Source organism: Lepidochelys kempii, chromosome 6, assembly GCF_965140285.1.
Source record: "Lepidochelys kempii isolate rLepKem1 chromosome 6, rLepKem1.hap1, whole genome shotgun sequence".
Lineage (NCBI taxonomy): Eukaryota > Metazoa > Chordata > Testudines > Cheloniidae > Lepidochelys > Lepidochelys kempii.
Window position 1 is genome coordinate 104,170,238 of NC_136385.1, and position 19,799 is coordinate 104,190,036.

A 19,799-nucleotide genomic window follows, 5' to 3' on the forward strand; every position below is an offset into this window, starting at 1 on the left:
GACATTCAACTTTCTTTTTATTCAAAGATAATTCCAAGTGCTGTACCATCTCCTGCAGACTTGTGTGTACATAACACTTACATAATGGTGCTAAAAGTTACAGAATTAGACCATTTTTTTTATTCTTTGGGAAACAGTGCAACTTTATGCCCATTCAATTTACAAATTGGATAATTCTCAAGTACAACTGATTTCTTTATACCGTTAAGGATTTAGAGCTTGATGTACAAACTATGGCTTCTTCATTTTTCAACCAGTTTGCAAATAGTCACTGGAAACATAATTCATTAATAATAAACCCCCCACTTTTTAAAGCTAATTAGTATTCATCAAGTTTCAAATGCAAAATAATTAAAGATCAAATTTTAATCATAAAGTTAGGATCCCCAATAGACTGTGTGTAGTGTTCAACTGGAGACTCTTAAAAATGATGCTACTGTAGCCTGCTTTGGGCTTTGAAACAAACCATTTCCATTTCAAGTGCTGCATGGGTAACAGTAACCCTGCCCAAATGCATTTTGTAGAACACCAGTTATATCCGAAATACTAAGGGGATGCAATAAAGTCCATAATGTCAGATGGGAGGCTTTTAAGAGCTGAATCTGTTCAGTGGTGTCCAACACCGCTCCCACTGCGTTACTTAAAACTGATATAGTGGTTGACATTTCTCTTCTCTTTGCATGCAGTTGTAGTCCTGATGATTACAGTGTCAAAAAAAGGCTATCGCTTTTAGTAAGGATTATTAATGGGAATGTTGTTTCCATTAATATCCAAGGCACACATGGTCCATGGCCAGTTGTATTCTGCAACAGATGACGACGACAACAACAATTATAAATACATCATAGTCTCTCCTTATTTAGATTCATTTAATGTGATAGTTTTAAATAAGGAAATTAGTATCTACTCATTGGGTATCTGCATCCATAATGTAAATAAAGACTAGTTATGGTAGAGATGCCTTTTCAAAAACAGTCTTGCCATTTTAAGATTCAGGCTGCGGCTATGCTGCACATCTCTTGTGACAGGGTAGGATATGTGTATCTACACACCGCAGGGAAAAACGGGCTGTGTCTGCATTGCAGTGTGTAGCTACATGTGTCAATGAAAGGCTCTGGTGGAGGGAGACAGCAGGGAAAGGCTCTGAAGTGGGAAGCTGCCAGAGCCTTTTCCCCACTTCTGGAGCTTTTCCCTGTGGTGTGGAAGGACTCCAGCAGCAGGGAGGCACTGCTACAATGCTAAAAATAGCAGTGTCAGTAAATATGCATAGATACACGTCCAAATCATTGTAATTTATTTATTGCTAGTTAGTAAGTCTGCTGTGAAAAGTGATATTAATAAACATACAAGTTTCACTTTTCACAGCAGACTTAATCAGCCCTGGCAAGCCTGGGGACAAATTGAACCATGGATGGAAGGTCTGGGGAAACGGGGCTACCGGAGGCAGTGAAGGGCTGGAGCCTGAAGCCCTGCAGCCACAGCCCAAAGCCCCGCAGCTGGAGGATGGGGTCCAGGGACAGAGCCTGAAGCCATGCACAGCCAGAGCCCAGGGCTGGAGCCTGCAGCGCCACAGACAGAGCTTGCTGCCCTGCCACCCCAGGGCTGAAGCCCAAAGCCTGAATCCCGCCACCCATGGGAAGGTGGGGAACTCACTGGCTGCCTGCTTCTCCAGCATTGGGCCCCAGGTGACTCCAGATGGGGGCAGGGCCCAACCCCTGCTGCTGGCCCCAGCAACCAGGAGCAACAGGGAGTGGGAGAGGGCTCTACTTTGCCTTCCCCACATCACAGCCCAGGAGGCCACATTTGAGAAACACTGATCTAGACCATCCCTGACAGTTGTTTGTCTAACCTACTCTTAAAATATTCAATGACTGAGATTCCACAACATTCCTAGGCAATTTATTCCAGTGTTTAACTTCCGTGACAATTAGGAAGTTTTTCCGAATGTTGAACCTAAACTGCCCTTGCTTCAATTTAAGCCCATTGCTTCTTGTATCCTCAGAGCTTAATGAGAACAATTTACCTTCCTCCTTGCAACAACCTTTTTTGTACTTGAAAACTGTTATGTCCCCCCTCAGTCTTCTCTTCTCCAGATTAACCAAACCCAGTTTTTTCAATCTTCCCTCATAGGTCATGTTTTCTAGACCTTTAATCATTTTTGTTGCTCTTCTCTGGACTTTCTCCAATTTGTCCACATCTTTCCTCAAATGTGGCACCCAGAACTGGATACAAAACTCCAGCTGAGACCTAATCAGCGTGGCATATAAGGCAATAAATAAGGCTGCTATTGCAAGCTGAATTACCTGTCAATAGGATATCCTCCTTCACAAACGCTGACCAAGGCATACAGCTGTCTCAGAGCATACTCATACTGCAATTGAACAAAGAACATTAACCATTTCCATGTCAAATCCCAGCCTCTTTTTATTTAAGATAGAAGTAAAAGAGCTTTGTAGATGCTGTTAACACCAATGATTTCTATCCTTGTTGGAATATTCCAACATCAGACCAAAGTTACCCCTCTCTCACACTTTTCATTGCACCTTCAGCCATACAATGTCCTTAATTCCATCTTCTTTATTCAGATCTCACTGCAGATTCCCTTCTTATGCAAGACTCATAATTCTAACCAATGTGAATGAAACCACAACTCTAATGTAGACTAATATGACCTCCCCTTGTGTTGGATGGTGTCTCTAGATTGTAAGCTCCTTAAGGCAGAGAGCATAGCTGCTTTTGTCTCATGTACAGTGCTGAGCACTCTCAGTGCTTCATAGATTAGACAAGTGATGACTTAAGACTTCTGCTTTTTCCACTAAATTCTGTTTTATGGTTGCTGCATCCTCTCAACCCATCCATTTGTCTGTTTTCTGCATCTGTCTTGTGTGACACCTAGACTGTGAGTTCTTTGAGACAGGGACCGATTTCTCTGTTACTTGTTTGTACAGTGCCTAGCTCAATGGGGCACTGCACAGTGACTGAGACTTGGATACTACTGTAACAAAAGTAATTATTTGTAGTAAAGCTCTCAAAAACTATGTCTGTGAACTCAACAAGAACCAAATAATATGTAGTAGGCGGTCACAGGTAGTGTACAACATACAGTCAAGGGGATTTCTTTGTAGGATATAATTATATACATTAGGTACTATATTTCAAGGCTGCTGTTAATTGCATTGAGTTGATTAAAAACCAATATTGAATGTCCTGTTACACGTGAAAGGCAAGGAGAAAACAGTAAAAGGAGGGAAGGAAATCCTTCCTCTATTTTGATCATCTTGTTACTTGTAGATGGTTGCTTGCAGACGGAGTGTCTTTCCTTTTACTTCTGAAAATGTTTCTCAAGTTTTATTAAAGTGAAAATACAGGGGTGTTCAATAATCCCAATTTTCTTTTTTGGTAAAAACTGACTTTGAAAGAACATCTTGGCAGCTGTGCTTGTCCAACTGACAAATCTATTGGGTTTTTTTTGCTAATGTTACACTTACCAAGGGAGAGTGCCAGTTGAAGCAGTGGGCTTTGAAGTAATTCACTGCTGACTGGTAGCAGTCATAGTCACTGATGGTCAGTCTGTCTGACAGAATTTGCTCAGTTCGCTCCTTGGATGCTGTTACGAAGAATATGATCTTTCGCATGGATTCCTGAATAATCCGTTTAGCCTGTACACAAAGCAAAGACAACTTACAATGTGCTTTTCCTGACCCTAATTTGGAGACTATTAACTGAATGCCACTTCCTTCTTTCAAAAAAACCAAACCCTTGGGCTTTTAAAAAATACCCTGTTTTCTAAAAGAAATAACATTGAACTTGCAGTCCCTTTTGGGCCAGCCCCTTAATAAAACATGAACAAATAAGAAGGGAAATCAGAAAGGTTACAGGTTGTGGGCTTCCAATAGAGCCTCCATTTAACCTATTAGTTCTCCCTGCAAAAAGGGGGAGAAACATACAGTAATCGTGACTAGACTTGCTGTAGCAGCTTTCTGGGAAAATGTATTTGCTCTTCAATAATGATATTAGAGAGATTTCGGAGAAAGTCTGATCTCTGAAAGGCTAAAGTAAGCAGTCATTCTGAAGTATGGTTTTCTTGTGCAAGAATTATGGGGGCGAGAGGATATCCCCTAGTGGTAGAACCACTGGCAGTACAATCTAGTAGGTTAGTTTTTGCATGTTTATATTCCCGTTTGGTAAGATGCCTTGTCTAAAGATCTCGGAAGTTTAAATAATTGTGGAGAAAAATATCAGAATGGCTGTTACTGGTATAAGATGTATTTTTGCATTAATTGGGGTCAATTTGCAGTAACTCCATGAGTCACACTGGAGTTACTTTTGATTTACATCCATATAATGGAACTGAATCTGTCAGAATTTTTAGCTTTACCTCTAGATGTGTTTTCATCTCCCCTGCAATCTTCTTAGCCTCATAAATATCATTGGTAGCCAACAGCTTCCGTTTCATGATTTCAAGAGGCACATCAGGACTAGGAGTGAGATCGTAGTGTGCCACTGGGGGCAGTGAAATAGGAGTGGATTTCCTTCCCATGCCCTGAAACTGCACCACTTTCATAGAAGAGATGCTCTGCACATTAGAAAGAAAAACACACAAAGGTTAAACATCTCTGCTAGATAGAGGTCCTTTGTGTTGCCATGCAAGCCTGTTAATTTTCTAAACTCGCTTGGCTACGGAAGGCACATGAAGGTAAGTATTGTTTTACAAGCAGTAGGTTGCCTTAAAAGTGGCTAATCTTCATTTTCAAAGTTCCCTAAGGCAAAAGGCCATCAGGTTGAACAGCTTGAACTTTACAGATTGAAGACCATGTCAGAAAATCATTTTATTAGTACAATGGGATAAGATGCTTTCAATTGCGTTTATGAATAACTTGCCAGTTTATGGCACCTTCTACCCAAAGAGCTCAAAGCATTTTATTATCATTTATTAAGGCTCACAATACTCTGGCAATATGTCTAATACACCCCTTTTATGGATGGGTAAAGTGAAGCATTGGGAGGTTAAATCAGCATCATGAAGAGAACCCTTGTGTCCTCACGCTCCGTTCCCTGCATTAGCCCATAGACCACATTTCTTTTTGCTATATCCATGTAGGAGAAGAGAGCCAGGTGAGGTCTGATGCAAGAAAGCAAACCTGACCAGGAATTTCCCATTCTATTCTGCATGCCTGGTCACTATGCCCTGCTTTCTCATCAGGCCTCAAGGCAATCGTGACCACAGCAACAGCAGAGAACAAAAGAGTAGCTAGGAGGCTAGCATGAAACTCTGTGCTCAAGATGCCCATAAAGGTTGAGGGGCTGAGGAGCAGCAAATGGCTACTGGCCCTTCTGAGGGTGTGAGCAGAGAATTAGGAAGGAGTAAGGTTCACTGTGTAGAAGGAAGGACAAACTGCTGTGGACAGGGGGGTAGAGAGGGAGAAATGAGAAATTCTTGGTTCCTGTCTTGCACTTTCCAATCTGAAGAGTAAATGCAGAGACTGAATGCCTGCAGTTCTAGATATGAGTGGCTACAGGCCTGAGCTACAAAATTCAGATCTTGCGTTCTGCTTCTCTAGCTTTTGAGCAGGCTTTAGTTTTTCAGGTAGATATTCAGAAGCTGAGGATTTGTCCCCTCATCAGGGTACAGCAATTTTGAAGGGATTAAAATATATGGGAAGGACTTGACCTGGAAACCACTTAAATGAATACTCACTTTGTTTCCATATTGCATCACATGGCTGGTGTTGGTGTGTTTCTTTACTATCAGAAATTGCTTATGGAGAGTTTCTTTTTTCAGATCCTCCTGCATGAAGAAATCTATATGTTTATAGACATCAAAATATGGCTGTTGTAAAAATGCAAGGAAAATTTAGAAGAGCCTTAGCTTCCCCCTGAGCAGGAGGTGAATACCAGGGCAATGGCTATTAGCACTTCAAAAGAGATTAAATGAAACGTTAGGAAACTTGGGTGAAATTGAGATTCTATGACATCTTCTCAACTGCAGTAAAAAATCCCTAAAGTGTTTCGTTACTACTGTAAATTTGGTTCAAAACAACACTTTTGTTCATATTTAAGGTTCATTAAGGAAACCTGGATACACTGTTCAGTAATTGCACTTTGAGATTCATGTTCAAAAGCTTGCCATGATGTTGCCCCAAATTAGTAACTTCAAGCTAAGTGAACTCAAAATTAGTGGCTAGGCTGTTTCTAACTTTTTCCACTTCAACACCCACCAAAGAGGAATTAAGTTTCTGAACTAAATTTAAAGATGTCCAAATGAACAACTTGCACAAATATTGAATTGGTCAGTAAAGTGTTTAAGTATACAAGCCATCCAGTTCCACATTACTAATGATTAAGAATTTAAACAATTTTTAATCTTAAATAAAACCTAAAGGATAAAAAACACTTGTATAAAGAAAAACTGTAATGCTTAAAGCTTTATAATTGTCTTAAATTTAAAGCACCAAATACTTGATCTAAGTAACTTACCACATCAGAATCTTCCATCCAGTTGACACTGTACCAGTCACCTAGGTAGGTCTGTCTCTTATCATCATAGTAACATGCATAAGAAGACTCCCTAGGATTGGCAGCAGTAGTTGCATAAACTGTCAGACAAATGGAAGAGCAGTCGTTATTTAAGTGGTACTTAACTGTCTGCTATACTTGTCTGAATGTCATGGATTTTATTCATTTACTTCAGTGCTTTGAATTGAAAAATCAGCTTGCTAATATTTTGTCCACAGTTGCTGTTGGTGCCACTGAAAAAGCTCTTTTTCTTTTACCAACTGTGTGTTCTATTGTGAGCACATAATGAAGAATGTGTAGGTTGGGGAAAGAGGCTTTGATCAAAAGCTTCTATTCAAAACACTGCAAATACAAACGCTATCTTAGTTGAAGGATAGATTCTTAACTGATCAGCTGAACTGCCTATTCTGCATGCTAACAATTGGTATTAATTTGATATTTGATTTGGAATAACATTGAATGTCCCTATGCAGTGTTGTTGTAGCCCTGTCAGTCCCAGGTTATTACAGAGACAAGATGGGTGAGGTTTAATCTTTTATTGGACCAACTTCTGTTGGTGAGAGAAACAAGCTTTTGAGCTACAGAAAGCTCTTCTTCAGTGTAAAACTAAAAGATACGACCTCACCCACACCTTGTCTCATTTAATATCCCTGAAATTCCTCTTTTCCAGAAAACACTGCCACTGGAGTAATACTGTACATTATTAACACTCTTCAGTGAGCATACTAAGGTAAAAAAAAAAAAAATCTTTAGAACAGCTCCATCCAACAATGTTCTATTACCAATCAAGTATTTTCTAACACAATGGGATACCAGTTCAAAACACTCCGCAAGTTATCCCATTACTGGGACAGGAAGCCTAATCCTAGCTCTGAAAAATTCAGACACCCAAAAGACCTCAGTAGCTAAAGACATAGCATGGCATATTTTGTATGTTTGCAGGAATTTTTGAAGGAAGTTGAATGTAGCATTTGTGATACCAATATAACAATAGTTATTTCTTTGTATATACAAGTCATTTTGTTTCAGGCAGAAAAGAGTTAGAATCTGGTGAAAAGCAGGACACCAAAACTGAAGACTTTATTGCCTTTTTAACAGTTTGCATTTCATAATTCTTTCCATGGTACATTCTTAAAATGCTTAACAAATAATCAATTAACCCTTGCAACTTGTCTTTGAGGGTAGGTGAGTAACACACCATTTTGCAGATGGCTGAAGAGAACAGAGGTTGTCAAAAACCAAGTCTCGAGTTGGTGGCAGAGCTAATGACAGAATCCAACAGTCCTGATACTCTGCTAAACCTCTACATGAAGGTGGGTGCAATAATCCCAGGACTGCCCTCCACACTTCTGATCAAGTCAGGATATGCAGCACATTGGCCACAAGAAATTTTGACCATTTCAAGCTAGGAAATGCCAGGCCAAAAAGCTGACTGATCACTTACCATTGATATCATCAGCCAAATGGTTCATCATTGATCCAGATTCACATGCTTCAATGTAAAACACCAGCTGCAGAATAAGTGAGACACGTTAGGAAAAAACAGTGGGCTGGAGAAGAGTTTCAACTCCTTTCAGACGCTAATTAATCTGGTCCTTACTGATAATCCACTAAAACAGCACACTACACATAGTCCTACACATAAAGGCAAATTAGCTCACTTCCTGCTTTGAAAAACTGAAACAAGTAAAGAAAATTGCATTAAAAAGGTTTCTTAATGACTTTTCTATGTACATCTCACATGGATCTTTTTGCTAATTCAAGCAGAATTCAACTAGCTGGTCAGCTTTTTTAAACTGGAAATAGTATACCATTCTGAGTTGGCTGTAGCCTCAGTATTTTTGAGACATCACCACCACTTATACAGACCTAAACACAACTAACTAGTACTCTGACATGATTAATAAAAAGTTTATTTAAGAAGGTAATCTAACAAACAGCTATAGATACCAATTAGTTTTCTTTGCTCTAAGTGACTTCACCTGTGCTGAAATGGGAATAGAAACCACTTAGATAAAAGAAGTGGTGGGTTGTTTAATTTAAATGTTAGCTTTTGTAAGTATCCCTTTATCCTCAGCTGACTTGTTATTTTGTAACAATAACCAGCAGTGAATCACAAGATATACACAGGGTTCCTACAGTAATAATACACAGGGTCAAGGGTGAACAAAGCAAAAGAAGCAGGAGTGAAGTGATAGTGGGTGTTTTTCAACTCTACTGGTGATCAAAGTATATGGGAGTCACAGGACTTTGCTAAATCAGGATATGAAACCTTTCAACATTGATCCAAATAAATCACATGCTACAACTGGAAAGTAAGCAATTGAAGACAGTCCAAAAATGGAATATATATCCCATTTAGATGGGCAATCCATCTAAATTTCAGGCTTTGAATCATCTTCCTCTTCAACAACTATGATTTTATTGTTTAAACAATTGAAGGAAGTGCAGCCAAAGATGTCACAAAGATGCTTCCTCTGCATTAGTTCCTCTATTAATTTCATATCTGATAAACTGTTGTTTACCTTTTGGTATTTTTTGTTATGGTACATGTAATAAATGGTCTTGTTCAAGTCCTTTACATGGAGCTGTAAAATAAGAACACTTTTTTTAATACCACCATAATTCAGCAAAATAAATAAGGGAAGAAACTAATTTCATCAGAATAAATGATTCCTACTTTTTATATATTACTGCTTCTAATTGTTTGGAGATATAAATATTTTCATTGTTAGAGTTCACAAGAGAGTTGCTTGAATATTTAATCCACACTTGTACCCCTTTTGTACTTAAATAAGTGATTTACTGTAGTCTGTGATCATCAAGTCCAAATTTAACATGGAGTTATATTTTTTACCCTCAATGTTTCCCCCCCCCCGGGGAAACAGAGGTTACAGTATTTACTACAGTGTGCAAGATGAATAATCATACCCACAAAGGTCTGAATGATGCACTGCAAAGCTAAGCAATAAAAATCACACAACAAATAAATAGTCTGTCTAGACCTCAGCTTTCAAACATTAAGTATTCTATTTTATATCATGTCCCAGACTGAGATCTGGTGTAAAGTGGGAGATCAGAACATGGCCCCTTATATTCTTTCCAAGAAAAAATAGTGTGTTAAGAAATTTAGATTTAGAAATATTTATTTTTATGGTAACTTTAAAAATGTTCAAAATAAAATGCTTACATCATCATTAGGAAAAGCCAGTAGTCCAGGGGCTCCATGGTCAGTGAAATAAACAAACACATGATCCTTGGGACCACTGCCAAGAGAAATTCAGAAACAACTGACTTTCTAAACATTTCAGCTTAATCTTTACATAAAAACCTGTTATAGTATTGAGACATGCTGGTATCTGTGAAGATAAATCAGAAGATGTAGTCTCATCTATACCGCCTTTTTAAATTACGTACTACACTTTGGATACTTATGGGAAGAGATGGATGAGTAGAAAAGGAATGCAGTAGGAAGCCAGAATCCTGAACTGAACAAAACACACACCTGTTAGGGATGGTCTTTCTAGATAATACTTAGTCCTGCCGTGAGTGCAGGGGACTGGACTAGAAGACCTCTCAAGGGCCCTTCCAGTCCTACAATTGTATGATTTTATGTCTTTTAAGAGACTCAGAATTTTCACACTAGCAATGTAAATGGATTTAAGTGTCTTATTCTTGTAATATAAACATTTTGGGTCATTTTAGTCCCAGATTAAGCTTTTGTAAAATAGTTTTATAAAACCTGAGAATCAATAGCTATTTCCATGATTATTTTTAATTTCAGGTTAATCTAGTTCAGCTTCATAAATATGTGCTGAAAATATCAGAAAACACTGGTACATTTTAAATGTGTTCAAAGAATGCAATGTACTCAAATATGGGATTTTTAGCCTTCTAATCCTTGATGCTCTATTAAAGTGGATTACCTACACTGATGGGAGAATCCTTCCCATCAGCATAAATAGTGTCTACACTGAAGTGCCACAGTGGTGCAGCTACAGCTGGGCTGCTGTAGCGTTTCAAGTGTAGACAAGCCATCTGTACAGTAATGCACAATACGACCAGATGCATTATGGGTTTTCATCTTCCCCTGATGTATCTGGAATATTGTAGGCCAGTACCAGACACAGTTAACAAAGGACTTCCATACCTAAAAGATATAGCAATAATAGGAAGAGATTCTAAAGATTCTTCATTGTTGTTAAGACCCTTAATGAGAGTCTTTCTTCACACAATTACAATGTGGCCAAGCTGCTCTGAATTATATGGTTGTGTTTATCCAATTTAGGATTCAACTATTTCTCTATTCTGCTAAAATTTGTTTTTTATTTATTTTATTTATTTATTTAATTCACATTTTTTTTTGTACTAGTCTGGTTCTGAAATTCTTTGTGTATTGGATACTTAAAGGCCTTGATCTCAGAAGACATTGTGTAGTCTGCCGCAGGGATCAGAAGATTGTTCCATTCATGCAAATGGCAACTATGCATGGATGCAAGTAAGGTTAACTGTCTTCTTACTGAGTAGCAATAAATGTTGGGACCACCGCACATCCACTCCCTTACTTACAACTATGTGGGGGGGAAGAGGGAGGCAGGTTGAAAATGCCCATGTATGAGTAGCCATGGGCCTAACTGCAATTTTTAATTTGGCTAATGAAATGTTTAGCTGTGTTCACCTTTTAGACCTCATTCCAGTTGAGCAATTTTGCAGTAGTACAGCAAAATATTCATTAATAAAAGCTCAGAACCCTTCTCAGCGCTTCTAATCTTGTATTTATACACTGAATATTTTAAGCCTGAGTTATGTAGGCAAAGCCTCACATGACTACAGCTCTGTGGCAATGACCAATTTAAATACAGTCCAGCTCTGTAACTTTTCTCCTTTCTTCCACCTGATTCCAATGCCAGAGTTCCCCTCTCTCTCCACCAACTTGTCTGCAATGGTCAAGTTGCTCTCTATTGTGGATATCTAGATCTCAGTCCACACTATATTTGGTATCCATCAGATACAGACACACTTTTTGATACTAGATTGCTAAAAAAGTAGAATTGTCACATTACTAATTCCAAAGATGTAGAATAGCCATTGACCAGTCTTGCTAATCCTCAGTCTGGACAACAATATAACTAAGATTGCATTTAAATCCCATTACTCAACATCAGCACATGAGTGTCCACCCATGTGATATGATTTATCATTTCCTGAACACAACTTTTATGTTACCTTTTTAATACTTTTCCTGATCCTATGCCCTTCATTGCTTCAGCATCACCTCTTAGAACAGCAAGGAAATTTTTTGGAGTAACATCCTACAGATTAAGAGAGTTTTAAAATTAAATATGAAGCGCAGTAACAGTCAACCTTATCTACTCACCTAGACAGGCTGGTTCTGTCAGACAGAACCAACAAGTGTTTTACAATGCAGAGGAATGCTGTTGGGGTGGGCTTTGGGAGCTGGTTCCTATGATAACCATTATTACTGATCTTCATATGCAGCTTTTTTTTTTCCTGTAAGGGCTTGTCTATACAGGAAAGTTTTATTAGCTATACCAGTATAATTATACCAGGTTTCAGAGTAACAGCCGTGTTAGTCTGTATTCGCCAAAAGAAAAGGAGTACTTGTGGCACCTTAGAGACTAACCAATTTATTTGAGCATAAGCTTTCGTGGGGGTGGGGGGATGAGAAAACCTGGATTTGTGCTGGAAATGGCCCACCTTGATTTTCATACACATTGTAAGGGGAGTGGTCACTTTGGATAAGCTATTACCAGCAGGAGAGTGAATTTGGGGGGGGGGGGGTGAGAAAACCTGGATTTGTGCTGGAAATGGCCCAACTTGATTATCATACACATTGTAAGGGGAGTGGTCACTTTGGATAGGCTATTACCAGCAGGAGAATGGGATGGGAGGAGGTATTGTTTCATGGTCTCTGTGTATATAATGTCTTCTGCAGTTTCCACAGTATGCATCCGATGAAGTGAGCTGTAGCTCACGAAAGCTTATGCTCAAATAAATTGGTTAGTCTCTAAGGTGCCACAAGTATAATTATACCAGTATACCTAAAATGATATAGATACACTAGTATAAACCCCAATGTGGGCAGGTATTTTGGAATAAAAGTGGTTCTTTGGTTTAGCTTAACCTCCTTCTAAAGCGACATAAGCTAAACTGAAAAAAGACACCTATTCCAAAATAAGCATGTACATAGTTATACCGGTATAACTGGTATCTGTTTAAATTTATACCTTGGAGTATGCCAGTACAACTTTCTGGTGTAGACAAGTCCTTAATCATGATGGTCACTCACTGCAGTTTGTTAGATCATGACTGCTCTTGGAAATCAGGCAACAGTCATAGTGAAGGAAGCTAGGAAAACGCTCCAGTCATTGCACGTGTAAAATACAATGAAACCTATACTTCTCGTCACCGTTAGTAGGTGATCTCCTCTCATGGGAGACTGCCTGAAAGTATCCCAAATTTATTATATCCAATACAGTTCTGATCCTCCTCTGTTAAGCAACTGATTTTTCTCAATCCCTTTAAGTAGATTTCACTCTGTCAAAAAGTTCTTGCCATTTAAGCTGATACCAAAGGGCTACTGCTGCTCATTTCCAGTTAAACAAGTACAAAACCTAAGCCACATTTGCTAAACAATATTAATTATCCAGTAGAAGTCTCAAACTACTGGCAGGATTCAGTGAAATAAATAACTTTTTTTTTTTTAACAAAGTTAGGAATGCCTTTATTTGAAAAGTTAATGATTACTTTCAATGAAGTGTAGAGAAGATAAGCACTCAGGTGACAGTATGAACAGAAATTTAAGTGCTGTTTTTATAGCTCTTTGCAACAGCCTTTGTGGTGGCATACGCAGATCTCTGAGACTACCTCCAATTTAAGTATGTCTACATGGCACACCACTGGTGGCAGCGTGTAGGATATGTGTAGCTACATGCCACAGTAAAAAGCACGCTGTGTCCACTGTGGTGTGCAGCTACACACAGCAGTGAAAGGCTCTGGCAGTGGGGAGGCAGAAGGGAAAGACTTTGGCAGCTCCCCACTGCCAGAGCCTTTCACTGTGGGAAGGAAAGGCTCTGGCAGGGGAGAGACAGATGGGAGCTTCCAGAGCCCTTACCTGCTGCCTCCCCGCACCAGAGCACTTCTCCAATGCCAGAACCTTCCTCTGTGGCACAGAAAGACTCTGGCAGCAGGGAGACAGAGGGACACTACACTGCTAAAAATAGCAATGTAGATGGGAGGCACTGCTTGGACATGTAGAGCTGTGTAGAGTATATACCCACAGAGTTCAGGCTTGTCCTCACCCTACTCACCTAAGCAGTGCTTCACCATCTACACTGCTCTTCAGACCTATGCTAGGGGAGCATGCAGTGTACATACTCTATATCCCACAGTAAGGAGTATGCAGTGTAGCATACTTTTAGTAGCAACTTGTAAATCACTCAGATATTGGGGTACTGAGCCATAAACTACAGTTAAATTTAATCAGGACATGTTTACATATTGAGTTATTGATGATTTTTTTTTAATTGTAAGATTTTCCCTCCCCTCACTCTGAGTATGGTGCAGAAATAATGGAACAGTCTATTGCTATAGTTTCTGCTCCATTTTAATATGCCCTCTGTTTACATCCTAGTTAGGAAAGGTTGGCCAAGCCATCTAACTGGATGAACACCCTCCAGTGCTTTGTATCAACCAGAGGCTTAATATTAAATGTATTAGAGAATATCTAACAGTCTGGGGGTGAAAAAAGATTTACTTGGGTCACTAGGTAATGTTAAATCTCAAACATATTGGTTGAATAATAGAGACTACTTCAGTCCTACCTCTTGTACATAGTCCTTTGGCACTCCCTTGTACACATCTGTGCCATTGGGTCTATTGATGATGATGCCTTTGGTTGGATTTCTGAAAATTAAGTTGGACACATGTATTAAGAATAATTCATATGCCGTATAGCGCCAACAAATTAACTAGAAAAATATTAAAAGGTCATGAAATGTCGACAAGATCAAGCCCAAATATTTGTACATATTTATTTACAAAAGCATCACCTCTTTAAAACTGATTTTTGAACAATCATGTGGAGGTCTTTGTGCCTTATCAATTACATATGCCCAGCTCAAGCCCCATGAACGCAGTGGCAAGACCAGGTAAATTGTTCTGAGGATGCAGGACATGGTCCGTCATGGCTACAATCCCTGGATTTATCAGTTTAGGTGCTTCAAGTAGCCCTTGCTTTGGTTCTGCTTTGAAACGGTTTTATTCTCTTTTGACACCTGAACCATTGCCAGTGCTGTGTAATTGCAGACACTGATAGCAAAATATTAACCAGCTAGTGTCACCTAATTCTGTTTATCAATTAAGGCAGCTGACTAAGGTGTGGCTGTCACTGTGCCCACACAGCTTCTAGGAACCAAAAGTAAGAGCTGAGTGTTGAAATTAGTCCAGAGTGAAGGGCCATCACTGAAACTGGGTGCAGCTGCACATAAATATTGACCTCCTTTATAAAGCATTTCAATATTTACTGGTGAAAAGTGCAATGTAAGAGCTGGTTGTATTATAAAGGCAAATATGGTCAAAGGTACCAAATCAGATGATGCATGGGAATTTCCTTTTTTATGGAAAGTATGCTTTGGGGACTAAACAGGCTGACAAAGGCCCTTAAAGATATCCACACTATATAGGCATGTCTGTACTGTAAAACACTACATAACAGATCATTTTTACTATGTATAATAAAAATTAAGATTGTTTATGTGTTTCACAACATGCAAAAGTAAGTTACCACAGAGCTCTGAATTTACACTGCCATAACTGAAATCAGGATCTTACTCTTGAAATTTAGAAATTTGCAAGGTACACATCCTAAAGTGAACTCATTTCAGTGATGGCTAAAGTGGTCCCTGTACATACTCTGTGAAGTGCTTAGGATTCTTCTTTTTGAGATACTACATACACACAAAGTACTACTGTTAACTATGGAACAGAAAAAAATATACATGGTTTAATATTCTTGCCATGTTCTTCACTTACTCCTCATTTTCTGCAATGTCATCATACATCATGACAATAATCTGTTCATCTGGAATTCCATTTCGGTGTACAATCTGGTAAGCATGGCATACATCAGCCTGAAATAGAGCAGAATGTCCTTGCTAATTCCTTGTTAATCTTTGGGAACAAAAGAAAATCACTTTATAAGATTTTGTCTAAAAGAAACTCCGGACCAACATCCTCATCTAAGTAACAGGATTTCACAATTGTCACTCTGAAGCCTAAAATGTCTTAAGTCAGTGTGAAGGGATGAAAACAGTTATAATCATGGCTGAGAGCTCTTTCTGTTCAGAGTATCACCAGATTCTAGCATCACTGGTCCCTGTGAGAACAGGCTGGAATGTTGGAGTGCAAAGATTCTGTGGCAGGTGGAATGTGGCAGCTGATCACAGAAGCTGGGGATTGCAAAAAGGTGCGTGTCCCTCCGGCCAGGGCGAGCTCTGTGCACAGACTTTGGAAAACATGTACAAACTGCAATACTTCTCACTACAACATAGTGTATGGGAAACAAGGGCTCCATTTTCAGGTGTTTGTGTGGTTTTGTTTTGTTTGTTTTTTTTTTAAACACATGACTTTCTGAATGACACACGTGCAACAGCATAGGCTTTCAGTAACTAGTTGTAAATATGAAGGATTGAGAGCCTCCGGAAAGCCTGAACACACAGCTGTCATCAAAGGCTTAATGGCTTTCTACTAGCCTGCCGCTTTGACCCCGTCATCCCTCTCTCATCAGTCCTCCACTGATGACTTCTTCTCCATTGCATTGAACATAAACTGCTTATATTCACTTTCTAGGCCCTTCACAGCCTATCCCCAAACCTACCTATTATCTCTCCTTTGCAACTGAAATGTCAATTCTTACCTTTGATAGGCCAATAATACCAGCCTCCATCACCCACTCGCTAAACTTTCAAACAAGCACATTAGTGCTTTCTCCCAGGCTGCCCTCCATGCTTGGGAGAAGCTCCCTGTAAACATCTCCAAAACTAATTCATTATCCACCTTCAAATTCCTCCTTAAAACTTTTCTTTGCAATACCACCTACAAAAATCTTGACAGTGGGTTGGCAGCTGAGACCACTGCCTATCATGCCAATCAATGGAGTTTTGTTTCCTTGCGCCACCCTAATCTATTTGTCTAAATCAGAGGTCCCCAAACTCTGGGAGGCACCCCACTGGGGGAGAGGGGGGGCATGGAGGAATGTTCAGGTGGGGGTGGCTGAGGCCTGGGCCAGCCCCCAAGTGGGGTGAGGAGGGAGTGCCACCCAGCTCTGTTGCTGGCCCGGCCCCCAGCTGTGACCCCAGCGTCAACCCCCTTCACCCTGTCCGCATCCCCCTCTCCAAGCCACGGACCTGCTTCCAGCAGGCTCTGGGGGGGTACAGACCGGGGTAATAGGAGACACGACCCTGAAAAGTTTGGGAACCACTGGTCTATATCCATCTGTTATCCATTGTCTTATACTAGGGTTGTAAGCTTTTTGGGGTGGGGACAATATTTTTATTTGTACATCGCCTAACATGGGTTCTCAGGACAAATTTTTTGGTGGCCTCAGAGTGTGGCCACCAACTCTTGCTGATGGCCACTCTCTCACTTTTTCCTAAAATACTTGATTAGCTTTAGGATAATCAAATAAATATGCACATATACACATCCAAATCATTGCAATTTATTTATTGCTATCTAGAAGTCTGTTGTGAAAAGTGATACCAGTATATTTGTTAATATCACTTTTCACAGTAGACTTAATCAGTCCTGGCAAATTAAGCCATGTATGGAGGGTAGGGGGAGACAGCAGGGGGCCAGGGGAGATGGGGCTGAGGAGGCAGTGGGGGGGCTGGAGACTGAAGCCCTGTGGCCACAGCCCAAAGCCCCGCGGCCCGGAGGATGGGGTCCAGGGACAGAGTCTGAAGCCATGTGGCTGGAGCCTGCCACTGCGCAGCCAGAGCCCAGGGCTGGAGCCTGAAGCCCCACAGACAGAGCTTGCTGCCCCGCCACCCCAGGCTGAAGCCCAAAGCCTGAGCCCCACCACCCATGGGAAGGTGGGGAACTCTCTGGCTGCCTGCTCCTCCAGCGTTGTGCCCCAGGTGACTCCAGACGGGGGCAGGGCCCAACCCCTGCTGCTGGCCCCAGCATCCAGGAGCAACAGGGAGTGGGAGAGGGCTCTATTCTGCACTCCCCCCATCGCAGCCCAGAAGGCTGTGACCGCAAGAAAAGCCCCTGGTGGCGGCATGTGGCCACGGTGGCCTCATTTGAGTAACGCTGGCCTAGCACAACACGGTCCTTCTCGTCCATTACCAGGACTCATGCCTGCTATGGTAATACAAATAATTTTTTTCCAGTCAGGGCTTGGAGCAATTAGATTATAGCACAGAAATGGTTACTGACAGTATTAGTACCATCTCTGTACAATTAAAATCCAATTTGCTCCAAGTCCTGATTGGGGGGGAAAAAAGCCATTCATTACATGAATGTTTTTGTAAAGTTTTCTTATGCATAATAGACGTCACTGAAAGGTTACTGGGAACATAAAGCCTTCTGCAAAGAAATCTAAACTAAAATCCCACGCACTGAAGGCCTGATCCAAAGTCCAGTGGAGAAGACGACTCCCCTTGACTGCAATGAGCTCTGGATTAGGCCTTAGATGACTTAGTGCTTGGCCTAGTTATGATTTATGCGGTCTGACATCTGAAAAATTAACTTGGTCAGTTTTGAGCTAGGACAAATTCTCCCGCGCCTAATTACATTCCTTGTGGAATAACCCTAAGTATCTTAAGGGTATGTAAACACAAGTTGTGTGAAAAGCTAAACTACAGAATTTCTAATCAAACTCTTGTCCTTATTATAAACAGGATATGAATGTGCAGATTTTCTTTAAAGAGACAAACTACTGCTATAGTTAAATCTCTTTTTTATAACAGAAATTACAATGTACATTAAAGTGATCTTATATAAAAAATACGTGTCTCCATGAGGAAAGCGCTAATATTTTGTTTTAGAAACTTCCCTCACGAACAAATTATTTTAGCTCTACAATCCGTTGATGATTTAATGGTCTAAGGACAAAATAATTCTCCTCTACCCCTAGATAACTAAGAAATTTTCCAGAAATGCATTTTTCAACATTCCAGTGGAACTTCAAATAGCATTACACCAAGAGAGGTTTTCTTTCAGGTTATGCTGTGTGTGGTGGTAGGGTTTGCTTTTTTCTTTGTTTGTTTTTAATTCTAACCCCTTCCTATGATCTACTCCATGGGTGAGCAAATTTTTTGGCCCGAGGGCCACATCTGTGAATAGAAATTGTATGGCAGGCCATGAATGCTCACAAAATTGTGGTTGGGGTGCAGAGGGGGGGTGATGGCTCTGGTTCCGGGTGCGGTTTCCGGGGTGGGGCCAGAACTGAAGAGTTCAGGGTGCGGGAGGGGGCTCCAGGCTGGGGCAGGAAGGTGGAGTGCGGGGGGAGAGGAGTGAGGGCTCCAGCTGGGGGTGTGGGCTCTGGGGTGGGGCTATGGATGAGGAGTTTGGGGTGTAGGAGGGTGCTCCAGGCTGGAACCGAGGGGTTTGGAAGGCAGGAGGGGGATCAGGACTGGGGCAGGGGGTACGAGCTCTGGAGTGGGGCTGGGGATGAAGGTTTTGGGGTGCAGGAGGGTGCTCCGGGCTGGGACCAAGTGGTTTGAAGGGCAGGAGGGGGCTCAGGGCTGGGGCACAGGGTTGGGGTGTGTGGCGGTGAGGCCTCTGGCTCGGGGCGCAGGCTCTGGGGTAGGGCTGGGGATGAGAGGTTTGGGGTGCAGGAGGGTGCTCCGGGCTGGGGCCAAGGGGTTTGGAGGGCGGGAGGGGGATCAGGGCTGGGGCAGGGTGTTGGTGCATGGGGAGAGGCTCAGGGGGGCAGGCTCCAGGCAGCACTTACCTCAAGGGGCTCCCGGAAGCAGCTCCCAGAAGTCCCTTCTCCAGCTCTTATGCGAGGCACAGCCAGGCAGCCTTGCATGTTGCCCAGTCTGCAGGCACTGCTCCTGTAGCTCCCATTGGCTGTGGTTTGCGGCCAATGGGAGCTACGGGGGTGGCACTTGGGGCGGGGCAGCATGCAGAGTGGAGCTCTCTGGCTTCCCCTACACATAGGAGCCGGAGGGGGGCCATGCCGCTGCTTCCGGGAGCCGCATGGAGCGGCCCCCGACCCTACTCCCCAACTGGAGCGTCGGAGTGGGGCAATCCCC

General features: G+C 41.3%; 1 protein-coding gene across 1 annotated transcript in view; it reads right to left on the reverse strand.

Annotated features, from left to right (window-relative positions):
* Positions 1 to 19,799, reverse strand: part of LGMN (legumain) — a 42,102-nt gene continuing 22,303 nt past the window's right edge. Inside the window, exons 3-14 of the mRNA XM_073349482.1 lie at positions 15,571 to 15,668; positions 14,361 to 14,442; positions 11,743 to 11,828; positions 9,707 to 9,782; positions 9,042 to 9,104; positions 7,961 to 8,027; positions 6,478 to 6,596; positions 5,699 to 5,788; positions 4,379 to 4,576; positions 3,489 to 3,659; positions 2,304 to 2,371; positions 1 to 803 (exon numbers count right to left, since the gene is read on the reverse strand). Coding sequence (XP_073205583.1) covers positions 764 to 803; positions 2,304 to 2,371; positions 3,489 to 3,659; positions 4,379 to 4,576; positions 5,699 to 5,788; positions 6,478 to 6,596; positions 7,961 to 8,027; positions 9,042 to 9,104; positions 9,707 to 9,782; positions 11,743 to 11,828; positions 14,361 to 14,442; positions 15,571 to 15,668 — 1,158 coding nt within the window. The 3' untranslated portion in view covers positions 1 to 763. The remainder of the gene's footprint in view (positions 804 to 2,303; positions 2,372 to 3,488; positions 3,660 to 4,378; positions 4,577 to 5,698; positions 5,789 to 6,477; positions 6,597 to 7,960; positions 8,028 to 9,041; positions 9,105 to 9,706; positions 9,783 to 11,742; positions 11,829 to 14,360; positions 14,443 to 15,570; positions 15,669 to 19,799) is intronic.